The sequence below is a fragment of the Embiotoca jacksoni genome, unplaced genomic scaffold (assembly GCF_022577435.1).
Source record: "Embiotoca jacksoni isolate LCO1_2020_lvr unplaced genomic scaffold, fEmbJac1.0.p SCAF_6, whole genome shotgun sequence".
Taxonomy (NCBI): Eukaryota; Metazoa; Chordata; class Actinopteri; family Embiotocidae; genus Embiotoca; species Embiotoca jacksoni.
In genome coordinates, this window is record NW_027185414.1 from 7,693,835 (window position 1) to 7,712,692 (window position 18,858).

The 18,858-nt window shown below is 44.7% G+C and overlaps 2 protein-coding genes across 6 annotated transcripts in view; one reads left to right on the plus strand and one right to left on the minus strand.

Annotated features, from left to right (window-relative positions):
• Positions 1-681: 681 nt before the first annotated feature.
• Positions 682-6,048, minus strand: LOC138213213 (ubiquitin-like protein 7). Of its 4 annotated transcripts, none has more exons than XM_069174154.1 (11): positions 6,013-6,048; positions 5,526-5,847; positions 5,283-5,438; positions 5,051-5,136; positions 2,515-2,599; positions 2,378-2,435; positions 2,122-2,255; positions 1,877-1,926; positions 1,600-1,776; positions 1,250-1,363; positions 682-1,087 (listed from the first exon to the last, which is right to left on the minus strand). In XM_069174154.1, the coding sequence occupies exons 2-11, from the start codon at positions 5,698-5,700 to the stop codon at positions 947-949; spliced, it is 1,176 nt and encodes a 391-aa protein (XP_069030255.1). In that variant the 5' UTR covers positions 5,701-5,847; positions 6,013-6,048; the 3' UTR covers positions 682-946. The 4 variants fall into 4 exon arrangements, with proteins under 4 accessions (XP_069030255.1, XP_069030256.1, XP_069030257.1 ...); XM_069174155.1 differs by having other exon boundaries at positions 5,526-5,707; positions 6,013-6,035; XM_069174156.1 differs by lacking the exon at positions 6,013-6,048 and having other exon boundaries at positions 5,283-5,402; positions 5,526-5,937.
• A 1,109-nt stretch (positions 6,049-7,157) lies between these two features.
• cd276 (CD276 molecule) overlaps positions 7,158-18,858 on the plus strand; it is a 68,755-nt gene continuing 57,054 nt past the window's right edge. For both annotated transcript variants that reach the window (XM_069174335.1, XM_069174336.1), the window contains exons 1-2: positions 7,158-7,414; positions 12,342-12,437. In XM_069174335.1, coding sequence (XP_069030436.1) covers positions 12,392-12,437 — 46 coding nt within the window. In that variant the 5' untranslated portion in view covers positions 7,158-7,414; positions 12,342-12,391. The remainder of the gene's footprint in view (positions 7,415-12,341; positions 12,438-18,858) is intronic.

The window sequence follows — 18,858 nt, forward strand, 5'->3', positions numbered from 1 at the left end:
TGATTTCAAATTTGGGAAAAGAAGAAGAAAAAAAATAAAATAAACAAGCTGTGTGTGTGTGTGTGTGTGTGTGTGTGTGTGAGAGAGAGAGAGAGAGTCAGGTCTGCATAGAAACTACTGCATTGCCATCTAGTGTCCATGTCGGAGAATTACACTCTGTTAAATTCAATTTTAAGACCTTTTAACAGCACCTATAAAAACATTTCACACCAACAACCAGAAAAAAAAAAAAAATTCCATTCGGACTGAAAATAACTTTTTAGTCTTGGCGTCCTGTATAGGTGTGGAGGGGGGGGGTTTGTTTGTGTATGCCCGGGGGCCCTTTGTCTCATAATTGTTCCATTTCTGGCTAAAGGGAAGAAAAATGGATAGATCAACCAATTAAAAAAAATAATAATTTGATAATTCAAATAAATACTCAAACTTCCTAGTATCTCTCTCCTAATGTTACTATCAATGGTAGGAATACAAAGAAAATTCAAGGCCAATTTCAATTTAAATTGAAGACTTTCTGATACCATCTAATGTCTTTTTTGTTGTTGTGCTTTTTAAGACTTTTAAAAACCTGCAGAAATCCTGATTATATCAGGGCATACATTTCATTTACATTTTGTTATACCGTATATTCTTGCACAATAAAGAAGGAAACAAACAAGTGAAATGAAATCCGCGCAGATGATGTTGAGGATGTAAATATGTTCATATTTATTCCAAGCTTTTGTCACATTAATAAGAAAATGCGGTAAGTTGGTGTTATGTCAAGTTGTCATGACCTGTGGAGCTCTGCTGAAATGGTTCTGTTGGTACGTTTTGAAGGTAAATGTGGTAACAATAAGAACTCTGTACGTCTGAGGTCATCGTTTGCTTATCGTCTCTGGGCAGCAGGGTGACCGGCTGCTTCCCGCTCCCTCCTCTGCGGAAGGCTTTTGTCCTTCGGGTTTCGGGCTCAGAGTCCCGGGCCTCCAGCAAAAATGAGCTCGAGGGCAGCCTGGATGTCACCATCTGTGGCCTGCAGCGCCCTCAGCATCAGCTCCTCATCCTGGATCCCCATGTCCCTGAGCTGCTGCATCTGGGACTGCCAGCGACCCTGGCGGAACAAAAAAACACCTTGAACCAAACACTCGAAACAGTCCAAGCAGCTGCAGCGTACACCAGACGGCGATACCCACTCATTATAAAAAGGCCAGCTACAATTTGAAATATTATTACCCCCCGCCCCCCCGCTCCAGGATGTAGTCGGTTAGTTCACCTGGAGAGCGGACATGTTGGTAGCTTGCAGAGCTTGCTGCAGTGCCTGGCTGAAGAGATCGTTACTGACCGGGGTCCCTGCTGGCATCGGGGCTACGCCGCTGGAGGGGTCCGCCTTAACCAAAGGTAGAACGGAAAAGGAAAAAAGATGTGGCCGGTTTCGCAGCACGGATCAAACGGTTGCCGTGGACGACTTCCCGGATGACGCCGAGTGACAGACCGCCTGCTGCGTCAGGTCGGCGTGTTTTTAAAACACCTTTAATGTGCGACATTTTATTCTCAATTCAATTCGAAGTCGCTTCGGTGGTTTAAAATCATCTTTCATGTCTTAAAAATGTAAATCCAGCTCACCTGGCTCGCCGTCGTTGGCGTGACGGCGCTGCTGTCGGGAGTGCTGGCGAGGGCCAGAGCCGTCGCCAGCTCGCTCTGCGTTATCGGTCGAGGGCCCGTCGCTCCGCTGTGGCTCAGAGACACCGGTCGTATTCCCGCCGAGATGCCGCCTCTGCTGGAGGGCCCCGCCGGGCTCCCCTGTCACACACGTGCAGAAAAACGCCCGTGTGATGTTAAAGCCATCGGTAACGTTGCCATTTCCCCAACGCGTTGTGTTTGGTTTCGATGATTGACTTACAGACTGGAAGTCTTCCTCATCGTCGGACATGCCCTCAAACATGAAGCCTCCTGGCGGCAAACAGAGCAAAGAAGTCGCATGAACAAGCCGGACGCTCGTGAAGTGACACGGTAAATAAAGGGGAAAAACGGGAGCGGCTTCTAGACGGCGACGTCGGTGAAACGCTTCGTGCATCTATTGCTGATACCTCCTTTGGCTTCCACGAGTCGGGCCCGCTTTCTCCCGAACCGCACTTACTCACTTACCCGGCATGTCGCTGTAAGAACTGGCTGAGACGTTGCGTGAGGAGCCGGCGCTGGACTGAGCGGGCATGCTGCCTGCCACCGAGTGCAGGACCAGGATGATGGCATTGACGAGGGCTGGGTGCGAGCTGATTAACCTACCAGACAGACAGACAGACAGACAGACAGGGGGGGAGAGAGGGGGGGGGGGGGGGGGATTGAAACAGCCATCGTGCAACAAATATGAGGTGCCATAACAAAAGGAAACAGCCGCACTCACACGTCCAGCATGTTGGGGTCTGTGAACTGCACAAAGAGATCTTTATCTTGGAGCACACCTGTACGTTTTAAAGGGAGATGTTACCGTTTGTTTGGTGCAGCGATATGGCATTGAGCTGTTCGTGCCACCGGTCTTACCTAAGGCGACTGGGTCTGACCTGAGCCCCGGTGTGGCTACGATGATCTGATCCAGGGACTCTTTGTTTGTCAGCATTTTATACACCTAAACGAGTCGGGGAAAAGAGAGTAAAGGTAGCAGAAGAAGAAGAAGAAGAAGAAGAAGCAGTAACAGCGCTTGTATGCGGTAGAGCGTCTGCAGGAGTAGCTGTGGCAGTCGCCCGTATTAGCGTCGGTCTATTCCTCTTAATCCCTCAAGTCTACATGCTCGTTGGTCTCCGACATGGAAAGCCGCCAAGCTCTAATAGCGAACCGTGTTCCTGCCGAGGATCATCTTTGACCAGCTCCCGGCCGTCCGGGGTTTCTGTTCACTCGCTCGCTGCCCCGAAATGCATCCGGAGTGTTCCCGACTGAAGCAAACAGCTGCGAACGCAGGCGTGACGGCACCCAAAGAGCTGCGGAGAGGAGTCCGGTCGCTCCGGCCAAACATTCTCCCGGTCGAGGACGCGTGTCCGAATATTAGAAAATGTGAGCGTCCCATTGCTTTTCCTGGTGGTGGACGGGTCTGATTAGCATTTTACTGTGAGGAAGGCATGACACGTTAAAAAAAAAAGAAGAAGCTGTAGACCCGTTTAGGATTGAGGAGGAGATGGACTCCACATCCTCTCCTCTGTAGAGCTGTGGCCACGCGCAAAACAGCAAAGAATGTATTAAGCAGTAAAGTCCGTTTTCAGTTCAGGTGAAGTCAGAAAAGAGGTGAAACACACTGACAAGGATTCAATCAATGCATTTGCTATACTGTCAGGGCTGAGCGTTAACTTGATAGTTGATCATATCCTGATATGAGAGTAGATATTGGTCTAGATTTTGGATATCTTGATGTAAATGGTCTGTACTTAAAGCGCTTTAACATGGTTTTCCCATTCACACACTAATGAGACAGATCACCATGCAGGGTGCTGCCATCAGGAGCACATTCACACACCGATGGTACACCATCGGGCGCAACTTAGGGTTCGGTGTCTTGCTCGGGGACGCTTGGGCGTGTGGACGGGGGAAGCTGGGGATCGAACCACCGACCTTCTGATGAGTGTGCGACCCGCTCTACCGTCTGAGCCGCAGCCTCCCATACGATGTGGCATAAGTGTTGTCTTTTCCTGGTCTGAAAGGCTTCATTACAGTAAAGAGGTGTCATTTTCTGAACTTATCAGACTGTTCTGGCTGATCTATTGTTTGCTTTTACCCACCGAGTCATGATGTCTACATTACTGATGAATATTTATCAAACATTTCTCATGTAAATATTTTGTGAAAGCACCAAACGGTCATTCGTACAACACCGTACGAGTATTTGGTCATCCGTATTTTGAAATTTGAGGTGATATTTTGTCTATGCCGCGAAGCCGTGCACTGTATTGTGCTACCAAACAATTCAGAACTAGAGGAGGGAGGTCTGGCCAATAAATAAAATGTGAGTTTTTGGCCGATTTGTGATTTCAGTTTCCGTTTGGGTTTTCTTCATTTAAACCACGTGCCTACGGGGCCGTGTGTGCAAGACCAACGAAAGAAAACAGCCCCGCACGCATTTTCCAAATGTAAAACCAGGAGAGAAAAGCCTGAGGAGCAGCTGGGCAACGCAACAAAGGGCTTAAACACTGTACGACGTTTCCTCCGCACATCGGTTTCAGCCGAGCGCTTCGCATTTGACACCGACTGTCTTCAGCGAGCGAGTAAAACCAGGCTTTTTGACTGCCTAAACGATGACTTGCGTTAATTTCCCTCCATCAGTTCCCCGTCTTGTCATAGAGAGTGACCCCAGAAAGTTGTTTCATCTTTGTCAGAAGCTGCTGCTGCCATTATGTAAAGTGTTCGACTGGCAAAAAGGTCTCTAAGCCTACATCGCTGTTGTCACTCCGACTGTTTCTCTCTGCTTGTGCAGGTGGGCCAGAAGGTGAAAGGGACTATCAGCCAATCAGACCCTGTTCTGTCCGGTGAATTCACCGTGACGCCCTCAGGTCGATGTCATAATGTCCCGCCTCCCAGAGGAGAAAAACATCACTACTCTCAGTCCTTCATTCTTTCTGCTATCAGGTTACTAAACGCCGAGTGGTCCTTTTAAAAGACTGACCCATTTTTTTTTTTAAACTTGTTTTTATCTTCTGCTTCTTGTTTCCATGTATCAAGCCACGCGTGTTGTTAAATTGACCCGTTGCCTCCGAAATATGGCCGAAGCCACTTTGTTTGAGTTTCTAAAGCTGTGTGTACGGACTGCCCTTTTTCGGTATCAATAAAGTTGTCTTGACTCTTATTCTAATGGGGGGGGGGGGGAATTATGGATCCAGCGCTCAGCCTCAGCCTAGACCTCTGCCCTGCGGGTTTTACCAAAAGGCTCAGATATTCCCCAATGACATCATCAGAGAGAGAAGGTATCCCACACCCGGTGGATGAAAGACCACCGGGCTTCTTAACGTGGACTCAAAAATGAATTAAAACGGGCTCAAACTAAATACCCGAGCAGCTCGGTGAAGCTCATTGTCTGCGTGCGTCCTCTGCTCACCGAGTCTCTGTAGGCAGAGTTGAGAGAATGAAGAGCGGCGTGAAACACCCTGAACTCCCTGGCTGCAGTCGCTCTGTTTACAGGCTCTGGGGAAACACAACAAAAACACACGTTCACGTTGAGACTTTCGGTGTCACTGACAGCACAGCTTTAAAACAAGTGTCATACCTTACATGACGCGCACACACACACGCGCACACACACACACACACACACACACACGCACACGGACCTGAATTGCTCTCTGGCTCTGGCCACGTCTTTTTCAGGATGTGTAAGGTGGACCCGGGCTGAATCCCGCAGGCGTCCAGAGTCAGGTCGTCCTTGAGTTTCCGCCCGCAGTGCAGCAGCTCTGGTGACCACGTGGACAGAGACGTTTGACGGACAGCTTAACACACACACAGCCTTTTTAACCTCACAGAACAACGAGGTGCGCACAAACACACAACCACGTCCCTCCGGCTCCTGTACACACCTATCAGCTCGGGGTCTGGGATGGAGTCCGGGAGCTGAGCCGCGACGAGCTGCTTTAAAGTCGCGACTCGGTACCCTCCGGGCGGGACGTCCCCCGGCATCATCTCCGGGAAGTGGAAGGTGGACTTGGGCTGATCCGCCAGCTTCAGGGAAAGGTGCCACTCCGAAGAGCTCATCTTGATCCTGGTGACGCGACACACAACAGCCTCAACGTGGTGGCACGGGCAAAAGCGGCGTCATTTATGTCGTTGGGTTTTGTTTTTTTGGGGGGAATCAATTGCTGCGTTAGCAATGGTGCTAATTGGTTAGCTGCTCTGCGTTTACTAAAAAAAAAAAGACAAAAAAAAAAAGCACAACGACATGCTACATTAAACGAGTGCGTCTGTTGTAATACGGCAGGTTTTGAACATACTCCAACTCATAAAACATACGTATTAAAAGATAAGGCTACGACCACGGAGGTGTCTCTAAAATAACTGCACACTCACCTTTTTTTTTATTGTTGACACTCGCTCCACTTCCTGGTTTATGTCACGTGGTGTGCGTAACGTTTACGGACGCTGACCAAACAAAGGAGCGTTTTTACTGCTCGGAGTTCTTCGCTGTGATCTCGTCTTGATGAACTATATTAATATTATGTAGGCTATATTTTATATTCTGTTACAATTTACCCGAATATAAATATATTCTATCTTTTAATGGCTTGATTGCAACGACGTTTCTTTCATTATATTAGTTACAGTGTATTTTTTGTGTTCACTTTTGTTCACTTTTTAGTCGTGAACTCTAAGGTGTGCAGGTGTCTTTGATTAATTTACTGTATCCCTGTTTTTTGTTTTTTTTGTTGTTTTTTTGCAGAAAACTTGTATTAAACACGTAATATGGAAAATGTCTTCCTCTTCTTTATATCCAGAAACATTGGATAAAAAAAAACAAACACGTTATTGTATACAGTGCCATAACTTAAGGTCATCTGTCACATTTTATTCAAAGGACATAAATACAGATAATGAACGTATTAACCAACGCACACAGCTTATTATCTTACACATGTACGATAATGCTTTATCAAAAACAACATTTAAAAAAAAAAAAATGTTTTCAGAGTGTTTGACGAGCCATGTTGGTTATTTGACAACGGTCTGGGTTACATATGTTTGAACACATATTAGATAATAATAATAATAATTAGATAATAATTAGATAATAATAGAGGACAGATACAGGAGATCATTCCTGCCTACCGCAATAAGACTATACAACAGCTCACCTCTGGCAAAATCCATCACACAACAATAACACTGTTGTCTGTGTTTCTTGGTTGTTTGTATATAATATATATAGATATATACTGTGCATTTTATATTTCATATTTTTTACTGCTAGTTTATTGCTTTCTATTATTCTATTATTATCTTATTGCTTCCTGTATGCTGCTGTAGCGAAAAAAAAAAAGTCCCCTTGGGGATGAATAAAGTAACTACCTAACCTAACCTAACCTAACCTAACCTAACCTAACCTAACCTAACCCTAACACAAAACTGTGTTCACTAAACGGTTAATAGCGGCGGAGGAGGGCAGGAGGAGGAGGAGGAAGGGGAAGGGGGGGGGGGGGGGGGGAATCACCGGTGACATCACCGCTGGACAAAGCAGCAAGGAGTGGTTTTTGTGGAGACGTCCCAAATCAATGGAGCGAGCCCAGACACTCAGAAAAGCCCCCCGGTAGTTTTATTCTCCGTGAAAACCGAGTGTCCCGGTCGCAGTTCTCGTAGTGCTTTTGCTGTGAGAGGAATGAACTGCTGCGGAAAATAACCTCGCCTGCGCTGGACAGAGAAAAGAGTCACCGCCGCTGGACGGTCGGTGGGTTTTAAGTTTCGCCCACCTAACATGGTAAGCATTAAGCAGCGGCGATTGGAGAGAGAAAAAAAAAAAAAAAAAAAAAAAAAAAAAAACAGCTCGAGCTAACGGACAAGGTTGCCACGCGCAAGCTAATGAAAAAAAAAAAAAAAAAAAAAAAAAAAAAAGATAACGGTGAACTTTCAGTGGTTTCCAAAAGACGATCAACAGCTGCGGAGCAGAGGAACCCCGTGAAGAAGCGGCAGGCGACCTGCTTCACACAACGACCTCCGTTAGCTCTTGTATCGGTCTCTCTGGTCACGTCTGCGTGTTTGTTTGTACTTCTGAAAGCAGCCTGATCAAACATCACAGATATAACATGTATCTCATAACGGATATGAATTAAACGGAATACGCCCCCATTTGACAAAAAGGTAACACTGCATTCAATGGCAACTTCCATTATTCAATATGGACACATAAAAGTAAGTTATACACACACACACACACACACACACACACACACACACACACACATATATATATATATATATATATATACATATATATATATGCATACATATATATATATATATGTGTGTGTGTGTGTGTGTGTGTGTGTGTGTATACACAGAGCTAATTCTTCTTCTATTTCTTCTCGTCTCTTTTTCTCTTTCTGGATGAAATTAACTGTAAATTCCTGCTGCACTGAACTACACTTATTCCATCTCTCGTTTCCTCCATTCTTTAGTTCCTTCTGTCAAAGTACTGGATAATTTAATCTCCGGCAACCATTTAGATCAAGCAAAAGCGGTACACAAAAAAGAAAAAAAATGAAGTTTGCAGGTTGGGAACCACTGGAACAGGAGCTGCTGTCGTCATAGTGCCCTTATCACATGATCATGCAGCTGTGCTTTGCTGGCAGCCTGTGTTCCTGTGGGATGTCGGAGCATGTCGTATGTATTACCATTATGACAACTGTTATAGGAAGTGATCACTGGTAGAGCAGAGATAATGAACTTAGATAGATAGATAGATAGATAGATAGATAGATAGATAGATAGATAGATAGACTTTATTGATCTCACAAGGGACTTTTCTTTTTTAATTTCACAGTGTACAAGGTGGTCTACCCCCTTTTTGTTTAGCCAGGGATGTGATGGCGACAGTAGGCAGTTCTTAGTTATTTCATCCTCGTACTCAATATATATCATGCTGCCATAACATAATGCTGACACAAAATTTGCTCCTAAAGTGATCCTATACACCTCTAACTTACAGCTGTTGCTGCCTTGCCTGCTAATTATCTGAGAGATAAAGATATACAATCTAGTACTGCAGTCTCTGGATTATTATTGGATTGCTATATGAGACAAATGCAACGGCCTGGAGTGAAAACTGCAAATTGGACTTTCAGCAGTTTTATTAAAAATACAACTTTTATGCAGCTTCTTAGTCGTCAACCTTTTTTGACATTTATGAAGTTCTTCTTCTCAGTTTGGTGAACTGATGTATAATTTGATTACGCAATGTATTAAATGACTTGACTAAAGTGAGTGCAGTCATCCCAGAGATCCCCGCTGCTATATGGGTTTGAAGGGCTCACTTTCAGTTCTTCCTCAGTGGAGGCGGTGTCGATCAAGTCCCTAACATCAAGGCGTGAATGGCTCCAAATGGTTTGAGGAGCTCGGCAATGATGCCGGCCATATGCCAGTGAGATATCTGAGCCCGCAGGATCATTCAGACTCATTACGCAAAAAGTAAAGTAGAAGAGTGGCATCAAGAGTGGTAGTGTGGGGTAAAAAAAAAAAGGCAAACTGTTACTGGCACAGAGATTTATCAAAAGAGTAGAGCGATGGTACAAGGAACCGTGCAATTTACCGTTGTAAATCTCAATGTTCTGCGAGACATCAGGAATCGGTTCTCTTTTTTTGTCACCTCAGTATGAAGTTTAATAGTCCAGAACAAAGTGTCAAAATGAAATACACCAGTGATAATGATTCAGAAGCTGACGACCAATCACTGAAAGAAATTCAAGACATTCAACCTGTCAAGCAGTCTGTCAGAGATCATTTCTTTTCCATGATAACTGTCTTGGAATTACACCGTTATTAAATAGGCCTATGAACAGCAATACAATCTTACATTCTGAGCAGTAGTTTTGATCCAGGGGTGTAATATCAAGATAGATAACAAAAAAACAAAAAAAAACTCCTCCAGTTAAAGTTTATTGTGTTGTTTGATTGTTCAGATTGTGACTTGCATGTTTGGTCAGCTTGTTTTGATCACTGACGTTTAAGTAAATAGTCAAATAAGGGGAAGCAAAGAGAATACATGCTGGGAAGGTGTCAGGAATGTACTTCCTGGTGCCTGGACAGGCTGAGACAGACTCTGTGTTGGCAGACTTCACTTCATTACCCTTAGGAATAGATTGAGGGATGTTTCTAGTCCTTTTGGAGAGCGTGGCTGTCCGTTCTTTTGTTAAAGGAAAATTTTAGTGTTTTTGAATATACTCGGTGAGTAACACAGTCCGTCTCTTGGGATAAACATCGAGGGAGAGTCGTACAGTGCTCGGCGCCTTGAGCTGTTCTCCTTCTGTAAGTCGGGAGAGCGAGTGGTGAGCAGGGCTTCTCTGGAAACTGTGATGAAGCTGCACTGCTGCCCACATCCTCTCTGCTGAAGCCATAATTAGAGCCTCATGGAAAAAACGTTTGGTTAAGCCATGAGGTGGAGCTACAATACTGAAATGATTCATAGCACCAAAACAAAACAACTGATCTTTCAGCTGCTCTTCATACTTTATGTATGTTTAAATATCCAGAACATACAAAAACAAAGTTAGCTGAACTTATACTTTTAGATATTTCTGGTATACCTTTAGTCACTCAACCATGAAGTGCCATTGCTTTTGTTAAGCTTCAGGGTGTTGCCAAGCAGCCGGCCGCACATTGGTATTTGGGTGTTGTTCATCAAGGTTGTGAGCTCACAGTGTCAAGAAAAGTAGAAAAGCATGGAAACAAAGAAATGGCGGTCGAAAAAACAGAAAAGAAACCAATCTCTGTGTGCAGAAAAATTTCATGCAGGTAACTCAGTTATTGTTGTGAATCAAGATAAATGACTTGTGTTAAGGTGTTGCTCACTCTAATAGAAAACTTTTCTCCCTCTCTTCTTTTCTTTGCTTTTGTCTTCCTGTTCTTCTGCTGTTTATCCACCTCAGTACAGAATATCTCTTTACCGTTGAGACTTTCCCATTTGTCAAAGTATTTTATATGATATTATTAAATTACACAGGGTTTTCCCTACCATTACAACATTTAGGTGCTGCACCCGAGTGTTATTTCACAGCGCCTGAACCAAATGAACACAGGAAAAAAAACATTTTTTTTTAGTGCTGATTATGTCAGGATGAGAAAATTGCAGTTCAAATCCATTCGCTATAAAACTTGTTTTACCAATATTTTGTCGTTATTATTTTTTCTAATGGCAGACTGTTTTTTTTTTTCAAATAAAAATCTTGTAACGATAATAGTACAAAATGATGTGAAGATGCATAGTTATTAATAAAAAAACAAAACAAAGAACTTCCAGACACGCAAGGAAAACCTTGTGTGACATGGATCTTGCCGTCACCGGGCTTCTGTCAGCACCAGCGAACAACACTCAGCCAAAGTACCGTTCAACGCGTTTATTCCAATGCAAATACTCCACATCAACATCCGTCTGCCCCTCCTGCTCTGTGTTCCCAGAAGTCCCTCCCCCCCCCCATCCCCCTCCGGTGACCTGCTAGGTGCTTTTATGTGGGGAGACAGACAAAACGTGATTCACACCCTGTTATGTTTGTTGTTTTCTGTTTGTTTTTGAGTTTATTCAGTATTATTTTTGTTGGGAAACACATGAGGGAAACTTAACCTGCACTGTAGTTCACAAAATATATATATATATATTTTTTTTTGTCTTAAAAAAACAAATTATTTCTGTCTGAGTTTAACCTTTCAAAACGTTACCCAGAGATTGTGTTTAAGATTCCAGGTATTTTGTTGTTGTTTTACATTCACTTCAGATAAACACACAACTCGGACAGTTTTTAAACTTGCTTGATTTATAGTGAAATAGTATAGATATTATGTATTCACCAGTACCCTTGTGTTTTTCTTAACACAGTGTGGTAATGCAGTCGGAAATACAGACTTATTAGAGTGTTTATTGTAGGAAATGTGCAACTATTGAACATGAAGCTGGGACACCGATGTAGATAAAGATGTAGTTCAAAGCACCTTGCATGCAAAGTGATGTTTTTTTTTTTTTTTTTTTTTGTTTTTTTAGCTGTAAACGGTTGTAATACTGTTGCTTTCCCCAATTATTCATATTCGGTGGTTGTACAACAGCGACTTTATATCAGTGAATATAAACAAGCCCATCTCCACTATTAATCAAAACACAAATTCAAGTTTTTGTCTCGGCAAATCCAGATACAAATAGCGACCTCTACCAAATCTAGGCGAGATAAGCATCTCATAAATGTTTCATGCGTTGGAGAGTGGAGGTAGACGGGGAGGGGATAGTTTTGGCTGTCCGCTCCCTCCTGAAGTGGTGTTTTCCCACCGGGTAGCTCAGAGTATGACTCGGCTGTTTCCCGTCAACTTTGGAAGTCCTCATTTGTCACGGCAGGTCCACTCCCTCAGAAAGAGAAAGGCCCTGCGCAGCCCAGACTAAAGCCTGAAGTAATCACCTTCAGACTCACTTTCAGATTAGTTTGTAAGTCACAAAAAGAATTCAAGACTTTCAAATGGCCTACACTTCATGAAATATTGGCTTGTCTCGTCAAACGGCACCCGCATGGGAGAACAAACAACCTCAAAGACGTGGAAGACGTGGCTCCCTGTTTTAATCGCCCTTCTACCCTCACATCTTCTTATGTTGCTGTGTCCTTGTTATCATAAATGTTCGTCCCCCTCACTTCTTTTTTTCCCCCCACCCGCAGCGCTGTGTCTGAAGAAGTTAACCTGCGGTTCGAATCGACGCCGGAAGACGATGCTCTCCCTCCTGCTGCCCGCGGTGCTGGCCGTCCAAGCGATGGGTGGGTGTCGCCCCTGCCCGTGCCCTGCCATTAGATCCGAGTCACCGCGGTGGGAAATGCCACTGCCTGTTAAACAATACACCCTGCAGGGCCTATTAGTCTTCTGCCTTCAAAGGCTTCACTGGGCAAAACAACAGTTCAAATGAGGCTACTCCCAAAAGTAATGTGCAGATAGTTGGGGATGTTATAAACCCTCCCTCTTTAAACTCTCATTTATCGAGACGAGTTGACAGAGAGCATATTCTTGTTTATACAGACGCCCTGCCTGAGGGAGTAAAGGGACATTTTGAGTTTAGTTGTTACAGGGTTACGGCTGTGATATGGGAGTGTGTTTTTTTCCCCCCGTCTATTTTCTTTACATTTCAGCTTGTAAAACAGAAGAGCTTTGACCTTTTTCCAGACAGGTGAGGAGCAGCGAGCGCTCGGGGTGAGGGTGAGGCTCCTCGGTGAAAAATGCTAGAAGTGCAGTTTTTCTGCTGTGACTCAGGGAGTGTGGTGAGGAAGTCATCCTCTTTATATTTATAATGCTGGGAAGTAGCGTGGCTGCGGCGGTGCTGGTGGTTGATGTTGCAACTGAGAATTCATAACTCGCGCACTCAAAAGTTTTACTTCAGTAGAAATGGTGCTCAAAGGAAAACTTGTGTCATCATAAAAAAAACGAAACAAATAGCCTGGGTGGGCTTGATAGCATTTCATGACACAGTGAATAAAAGAAGGGAGTGGAGCATGTCAGTAGAGGGAGCAACAGTGCGCATATTTTAATGACAGTCTTTTCCCAATAGGTGTGCGGCTGACACATTGTGTAAATTAAAATCTCATAGTGGGCGATATAACTTTTGTACGAACGTATAGCCTGAAGATGAAGAAGGAAGTCAGATTTGCACTTTGTGCCGAAAGCATGATGTTAAGACATGACCTCGTCATACTTTTCCAAACCCACAAAGTTCAGAAAGACCTTTTATCGTGCAAAACGCCACCATTTAAAAAGCGCTACACCCCCCCCCCCCCCTCCCCCCCATATCCTTTGCTCCCTGGTTGAGCTGACACAACCTCCTATCGGCCATCAGTGGCACATTTCAGTCTTGACTCAGTGGACCTAAGTGTCTTCAGTGGTTCATTAGGGACCTATTCTCTCCCAGCACAAATGGGCCCGCGGCCTGCTCATTACCGGCTGTGTGGCATCCTCTGCCTAACTCGCTCCCCCTCACCGGGGCGGGAAGGAGGGGGGAGGAGGAGGTGTCGGGGACTGATGGAGCTCTTTAACTCACGGGTAATGGGCTATTGTAGCTCACACAATGATTCACTTTCTCTCTGCTAACTGGAGCAATAAGTGAATTAGTTGAAGTCTAGTTTGATACTATAGTCTGTGCATGTAACCTTGTATGATGATACGGAAACGACATGCTTATTTAATTAAGTGTTATATTAGAAATATAGGTGGCTTCAAAAAGAGTCCCAGGTGCATTTCAAAATAGCACAGACAAAATCTATCTTTTATTTGTGCTAATGAATATATAGAGTGGACTTGATAGTGTAGTGAATGCACAGCCTTGTTCTTTTTTTTGTTTTTGGACCAGTATAGGGCAACAGTAATTATCAGGTTAACTAATTAAAGGTCAACTTGATCGCCTTTGATTCATAAGCAGCCATGTTTTGCTTCTGCTGGCCACACAAACATAAAAGCTACACTCTTGTGTAATTAAAACAAGCAGCAGCGGACATCTGGGCTAAGGTGATCCAGGTCCCTCCGTGGGATCACTGGGTGTAATTCCATCAAGTGCTCATATCGGTAGAGATGATGTCACTCGGTGGCCTTAGCCAAACACGCATCCTATCGTGAGAACAGCGTTCGTGGCAGGGGAAAAAAAAATAAAAAAAATAAGACACGCGAGGACGGCACATGACAACACTGTCATCCCAGCGCAAGTAACATTGTGTCTGTAGCTCGCAGCTGCATCCTGAGTGAGGAGTCAGATGATGGATCATCCTCGGTGAAACCTCTCCACGATGTTAGTCACCCAGCGCTGCACAGCTGTTGTCACTTGCAGCCTAGGAGAGGCTTGTCTGTGAGCGGATGTTGTTTCTGTGATCGAAAACGCTCCTGAGGAAGCAGCAGCGACCCGCTGTGACCCCTGACCCCGCTGGTTACTCACAATATCTTATTTTTTGTTCGCACTCTTTGTGGCTAGGAGAGACAGGGAAATGCAGCCAACATCAATGCATGTACAGTAATGACTGCGCCACAGCAGTTAGCCGAGTACAGTACCATCCTTGGCTCACTCCAGCACAGCACACAGCAGCGGCAGCCAGTGGCAGAGCTAACAGGAGGCTGTCGAGCTAATTGCTTGTTGTTGTCATACTCTGTGTTCAGTTAGCACAGCCACTGGGCTGCCAGAGCTCAGCACCCAAACAATGAAAGAGAATCGTACTCATGCAAATGCAGAAATGGAAACCTGACCCGATTACACTCCCAGTGATGGGAGCTGTAAGGTAATTCAAATTAACTAGCATAATTGGATAGATTGCATCTAGCGTAGTCGTCGGCAGGCGCACATTATGGCAGGGCCCCCGAGCGTGAAAATAGCCCGCTCATGCCTGCATCTCTGGTGTACTTTTTAAAGGTCTGCTAACTATGAATGCCCTCTTCCTGTCCTCCTTTTCTCTTCACAGCAATTGATTCTGCAGAGAGGGGACACTTTAGCCTGTGCAGAAATTCAATTTAGGGTTATTACCCCGTATCAGTGATGTTCTTGTTAATTTGATTGTGTCCACTAAAGTATCCTTTTAAAAACAATCGAGGACAGGCTCAACAAAGATTGGTTTCGCCGCAGTGCATACATAATGACCGGCCTCTTTTGGCTTGCCTCCGTCTCGCCGCTTCCCCGGCTCTTCTTTTTTCTCACAGCGCACTCATTGAAACAGAGTGCATTACCCAACAAGCACCTCATGATTATTTCAACAAGTCCTAAAAACGCCACCTTGCGGGATCGTTAAAAAATTGATGCGGGTAATATGCCGAGATTGCAGTTCTGGAGGGGAAGAGGGGCCTGCAGCCATATGTGGGTCTGCTGTGTGTCTAGTGGGCTGTGATGAATGGGCTGAACGGATGCTGATCTGTGCTTGGAAAGCGTTGCTGCGGAAGCATCCCAGCAGCTGACACAGGGAAGACCCCCCCTCACCTGCCGGGTGTTGCCTGACAACGGCGGCGGTGACGTCGGGCGCGCCGGCTCTGCGAGGGAGGCGACACGCAGCTGTCAGAAACGTGAGCCTTCCTCACCATTCGCCGCTCCTGCTGCAATAAACCGCGAATCAGAAATCACGTCACAGAACCCGTGAAAGAGCTTACAATTTGATAAGGCAGAAGCTGTTAAAACACATTGCTCGTCAGTCGGGGGAAAATATTTGCCACTCGGTCTGTTTCCGCGTACAGCTGCGTGCGAAGGTTTGGGCTCCCCTTTCAATTTAAAAGAAATAAATCACGACCTGCACAAGTCACTTCTTATTTCATGAACTTCAAATAAGTGAAGTGCAAAAGTTCTGGCGACCAACTCTATCACTACAAATACCACAGTCCGCTAAGAGTCGTTCTGTTTTTGATTTAGGAATATTCACCCACTCATCTGCAGATTGCCTCTTGTTCTGAGATATTTTTGGCCGCCTTGCGCACACACACCATGTTTAAGAATCACCCGCGGACTTTCAGTGTTCGATCAGCTGACTGCGAGAGCCACCGTAACAGCTACAGTTTGCTTTTCTTGAAGTTAGTTCATGGTAGACCTTGAGTTCTGATGCTTTTGTCCTGTTCATTGAAGCCTGCCTTTTTTTTTTTTAGGTTCAGGAATCCAGACTTTGTTGATATGTAGTGGACACCATTCTTCCCTCTCTCCATGCAGTGTTTCCTGTGTCACCAGTTGCCTCACAACGCCAAAGCAGAGATATTTCCACCCGGTTGGCAAGATGTTCCGCGGTTCCCCTTAACCGCCATTTCTTCATGACATTTCAGACAGTGGAAACTGCAAGCTGGAAGCTTTGATATCGTTTTATAGCCTTTCCCTGCTTTGTAGGCATCGCTCAGCTTCACTCTCAGATCCTCAGCAGGCTGCGTAGAGGAGCACATTGTTGTTGAGCGTCTCAGCAAGAGTTTTAAGATAATTTATTAGCTCTGGAATCGTCATCAGCTGACAATAAATCTGTGACCTTTGTTAGTAGATTTAACGAGTAAATTCGTTTCTCATATTCTACAAGTAAAACTTTTGCACATGCCAAATTTGTATATATACTTCTGGGTGCTTCGTTGTACACACTCCTTCCCTTTCCTTTTCCATCCCTAGCCTCCTTCTTATGAAAAAGCTCCTTGTCCCTTAGGGTTAAAAGCCAGAGGCTTGCCTTTATCTGTCCACTGTTCTTTAGCCGGCACCACTATCTGCCTGCCAGAGCCCATTAACAGGTTTATTGACAGGATATTAGATGGCATACATCTATGAAGGAAGCAAGACAGAGGAAGCAGAGACAGGGAGCAAGAAAGAGAGGAGGTAAAAAAAAAATAAGGACAATGAAGCGACACTGAGTGCCATTGTGATTTACGAGATTGCTGAGAATAAGAAAGTCAGAGTTCCCCCCTATCTGCCTTCACCTGTATCTGTTCCTGAGGGAGGGAAGTCACTCTCCATCATGGGTTCCTGGAGAAAAACTGGAAGAGATTATGTTCAGAGCTTAATGTTGAAAGTGACCCCTTTACACTGCAGAAAGTTCACTTAATCCCATCCATACTGTGCCTCTTTCACCGAGGGGCCGTTCGAGAAGTGTCGTTCAAGACACAGAAACCCTTTTAGATTCCGAATTTCGATCCAAATCGTGCTCACCGTGCACACAGTGCCATCGCGCCCTTAATGTTTTCCAGATGAAATCTTTTTTTTTTTAAACTGAGTATTATGGACATCTACATCTGCTCCTGACAGCATGAAATCAAAAACTAGCTTTCCCTTCAGACTTAAACAGGGATTGGTTATATCATAAGAATAATCGGTATGAAAGGGCTCGCAGATCCTTTGAGCAAAATCCTTTGATGTTCAGGTGGTGTGAAAATGTCCAGAATGAGAATTTGTGTTGAGCTGCAGCTCCGTGCATCAGCAGAGGGGGGCAGTGTTGTAAAAGCATATTTCTCCTGCTTGCCTTCTTGCTGGACTAAAACCTACTGGCATTGCACTCTGTTAGTACTGCACCTGTTTACTTTGCTGTGTCAATATTGTCCCGATAATTTGCCCTCCAGTGCTGCTGCTTGATTTTCTTTATTTATGAAATCATATTATTCCTCCCCATGTCGAATGTTGCAGCAGGGCTTTGCCTTTTTACACGTGAAAACTTTGTTAAACAAATGGCTTCAGTGATTAAATAGCTGCACTCACTGTGTGCTATTAAACTAGCGCCATTATTACAGTTTATGAACAGAGACTGCAAAGTGCTCTCTGTGTGGTTCAATGGTATTGAACTGAGTCCAGCTGGAGTGAACTTATTGCTGCTTATTCAGCTGGCACAACTTCAATTGCAAGTTAAAATATGCGTGTGTACTTGTGAACATGTGAAAATCATGTTCGCAAATAGCTGCCGAAACTTGAACAATGAAGTGCGCTTGCCTGCGACGTGTGTTTGTATTTGTGTGAGTCAAGGGCAGCGCAAGGGCCCGGGCACCTGTGTAGCGCCGTGTATACACGTGTGTGTTTGTGTACGTGGCTGTCGCCGCTCATGATGATGGCAACCTCTCCGCTCCGGAGCAGCTTTGTAACAGCGTCTCCATTGTAGTGTCAGGGTACCTCGTGTCCAATTCCTCAGACAGTGTGATGCTGTGGAGCTGTCAGCAGTCACACAGGTGTGGAATATCAATGTGTTCCCTGGCCTTTGGGAATCTGTTTCCCCATGAAATTGTGTGTCTGTGTGTGTCAGGCAGGGTGTGTGTGTGTGTGTGTGTGTGTGTGTGTGTGTGTTTGTGTGTATAGAGCTGGATTTTGTTTGGATTCCATTGATGTCATTGACACTGCTTATCAGTCCTAACTCATACTTTTACCTTTTCCTATTCCCCTTTCCCAAGTGTGACACTAAGGTAGTGATCCATTGTAATAGACATATCTACTCCTCACTTGTTACTGCGTCTGCACAGCAGCGTTTGTGCGAAATCATTCCTCTCGTTGAGTCACTAACTGACAGCAGGAATGAAATAACCATCATTTGGAAATCTTGTAGTATCACTCATTCAGAGCTGATCATTTTTGGCAACGGCACAGCTTGTTTTTTTTCCCCCGAAAAAGATTAGCTGACTCGAGTCAGTATCACTGCAGCATGATGTGACTAGCTATGGATAGAAATTAAGGCTGATCAAAAGAGTGATTTCAGCCTGTGAGACGGAGTGTGCCGCCGCTATCTCCAA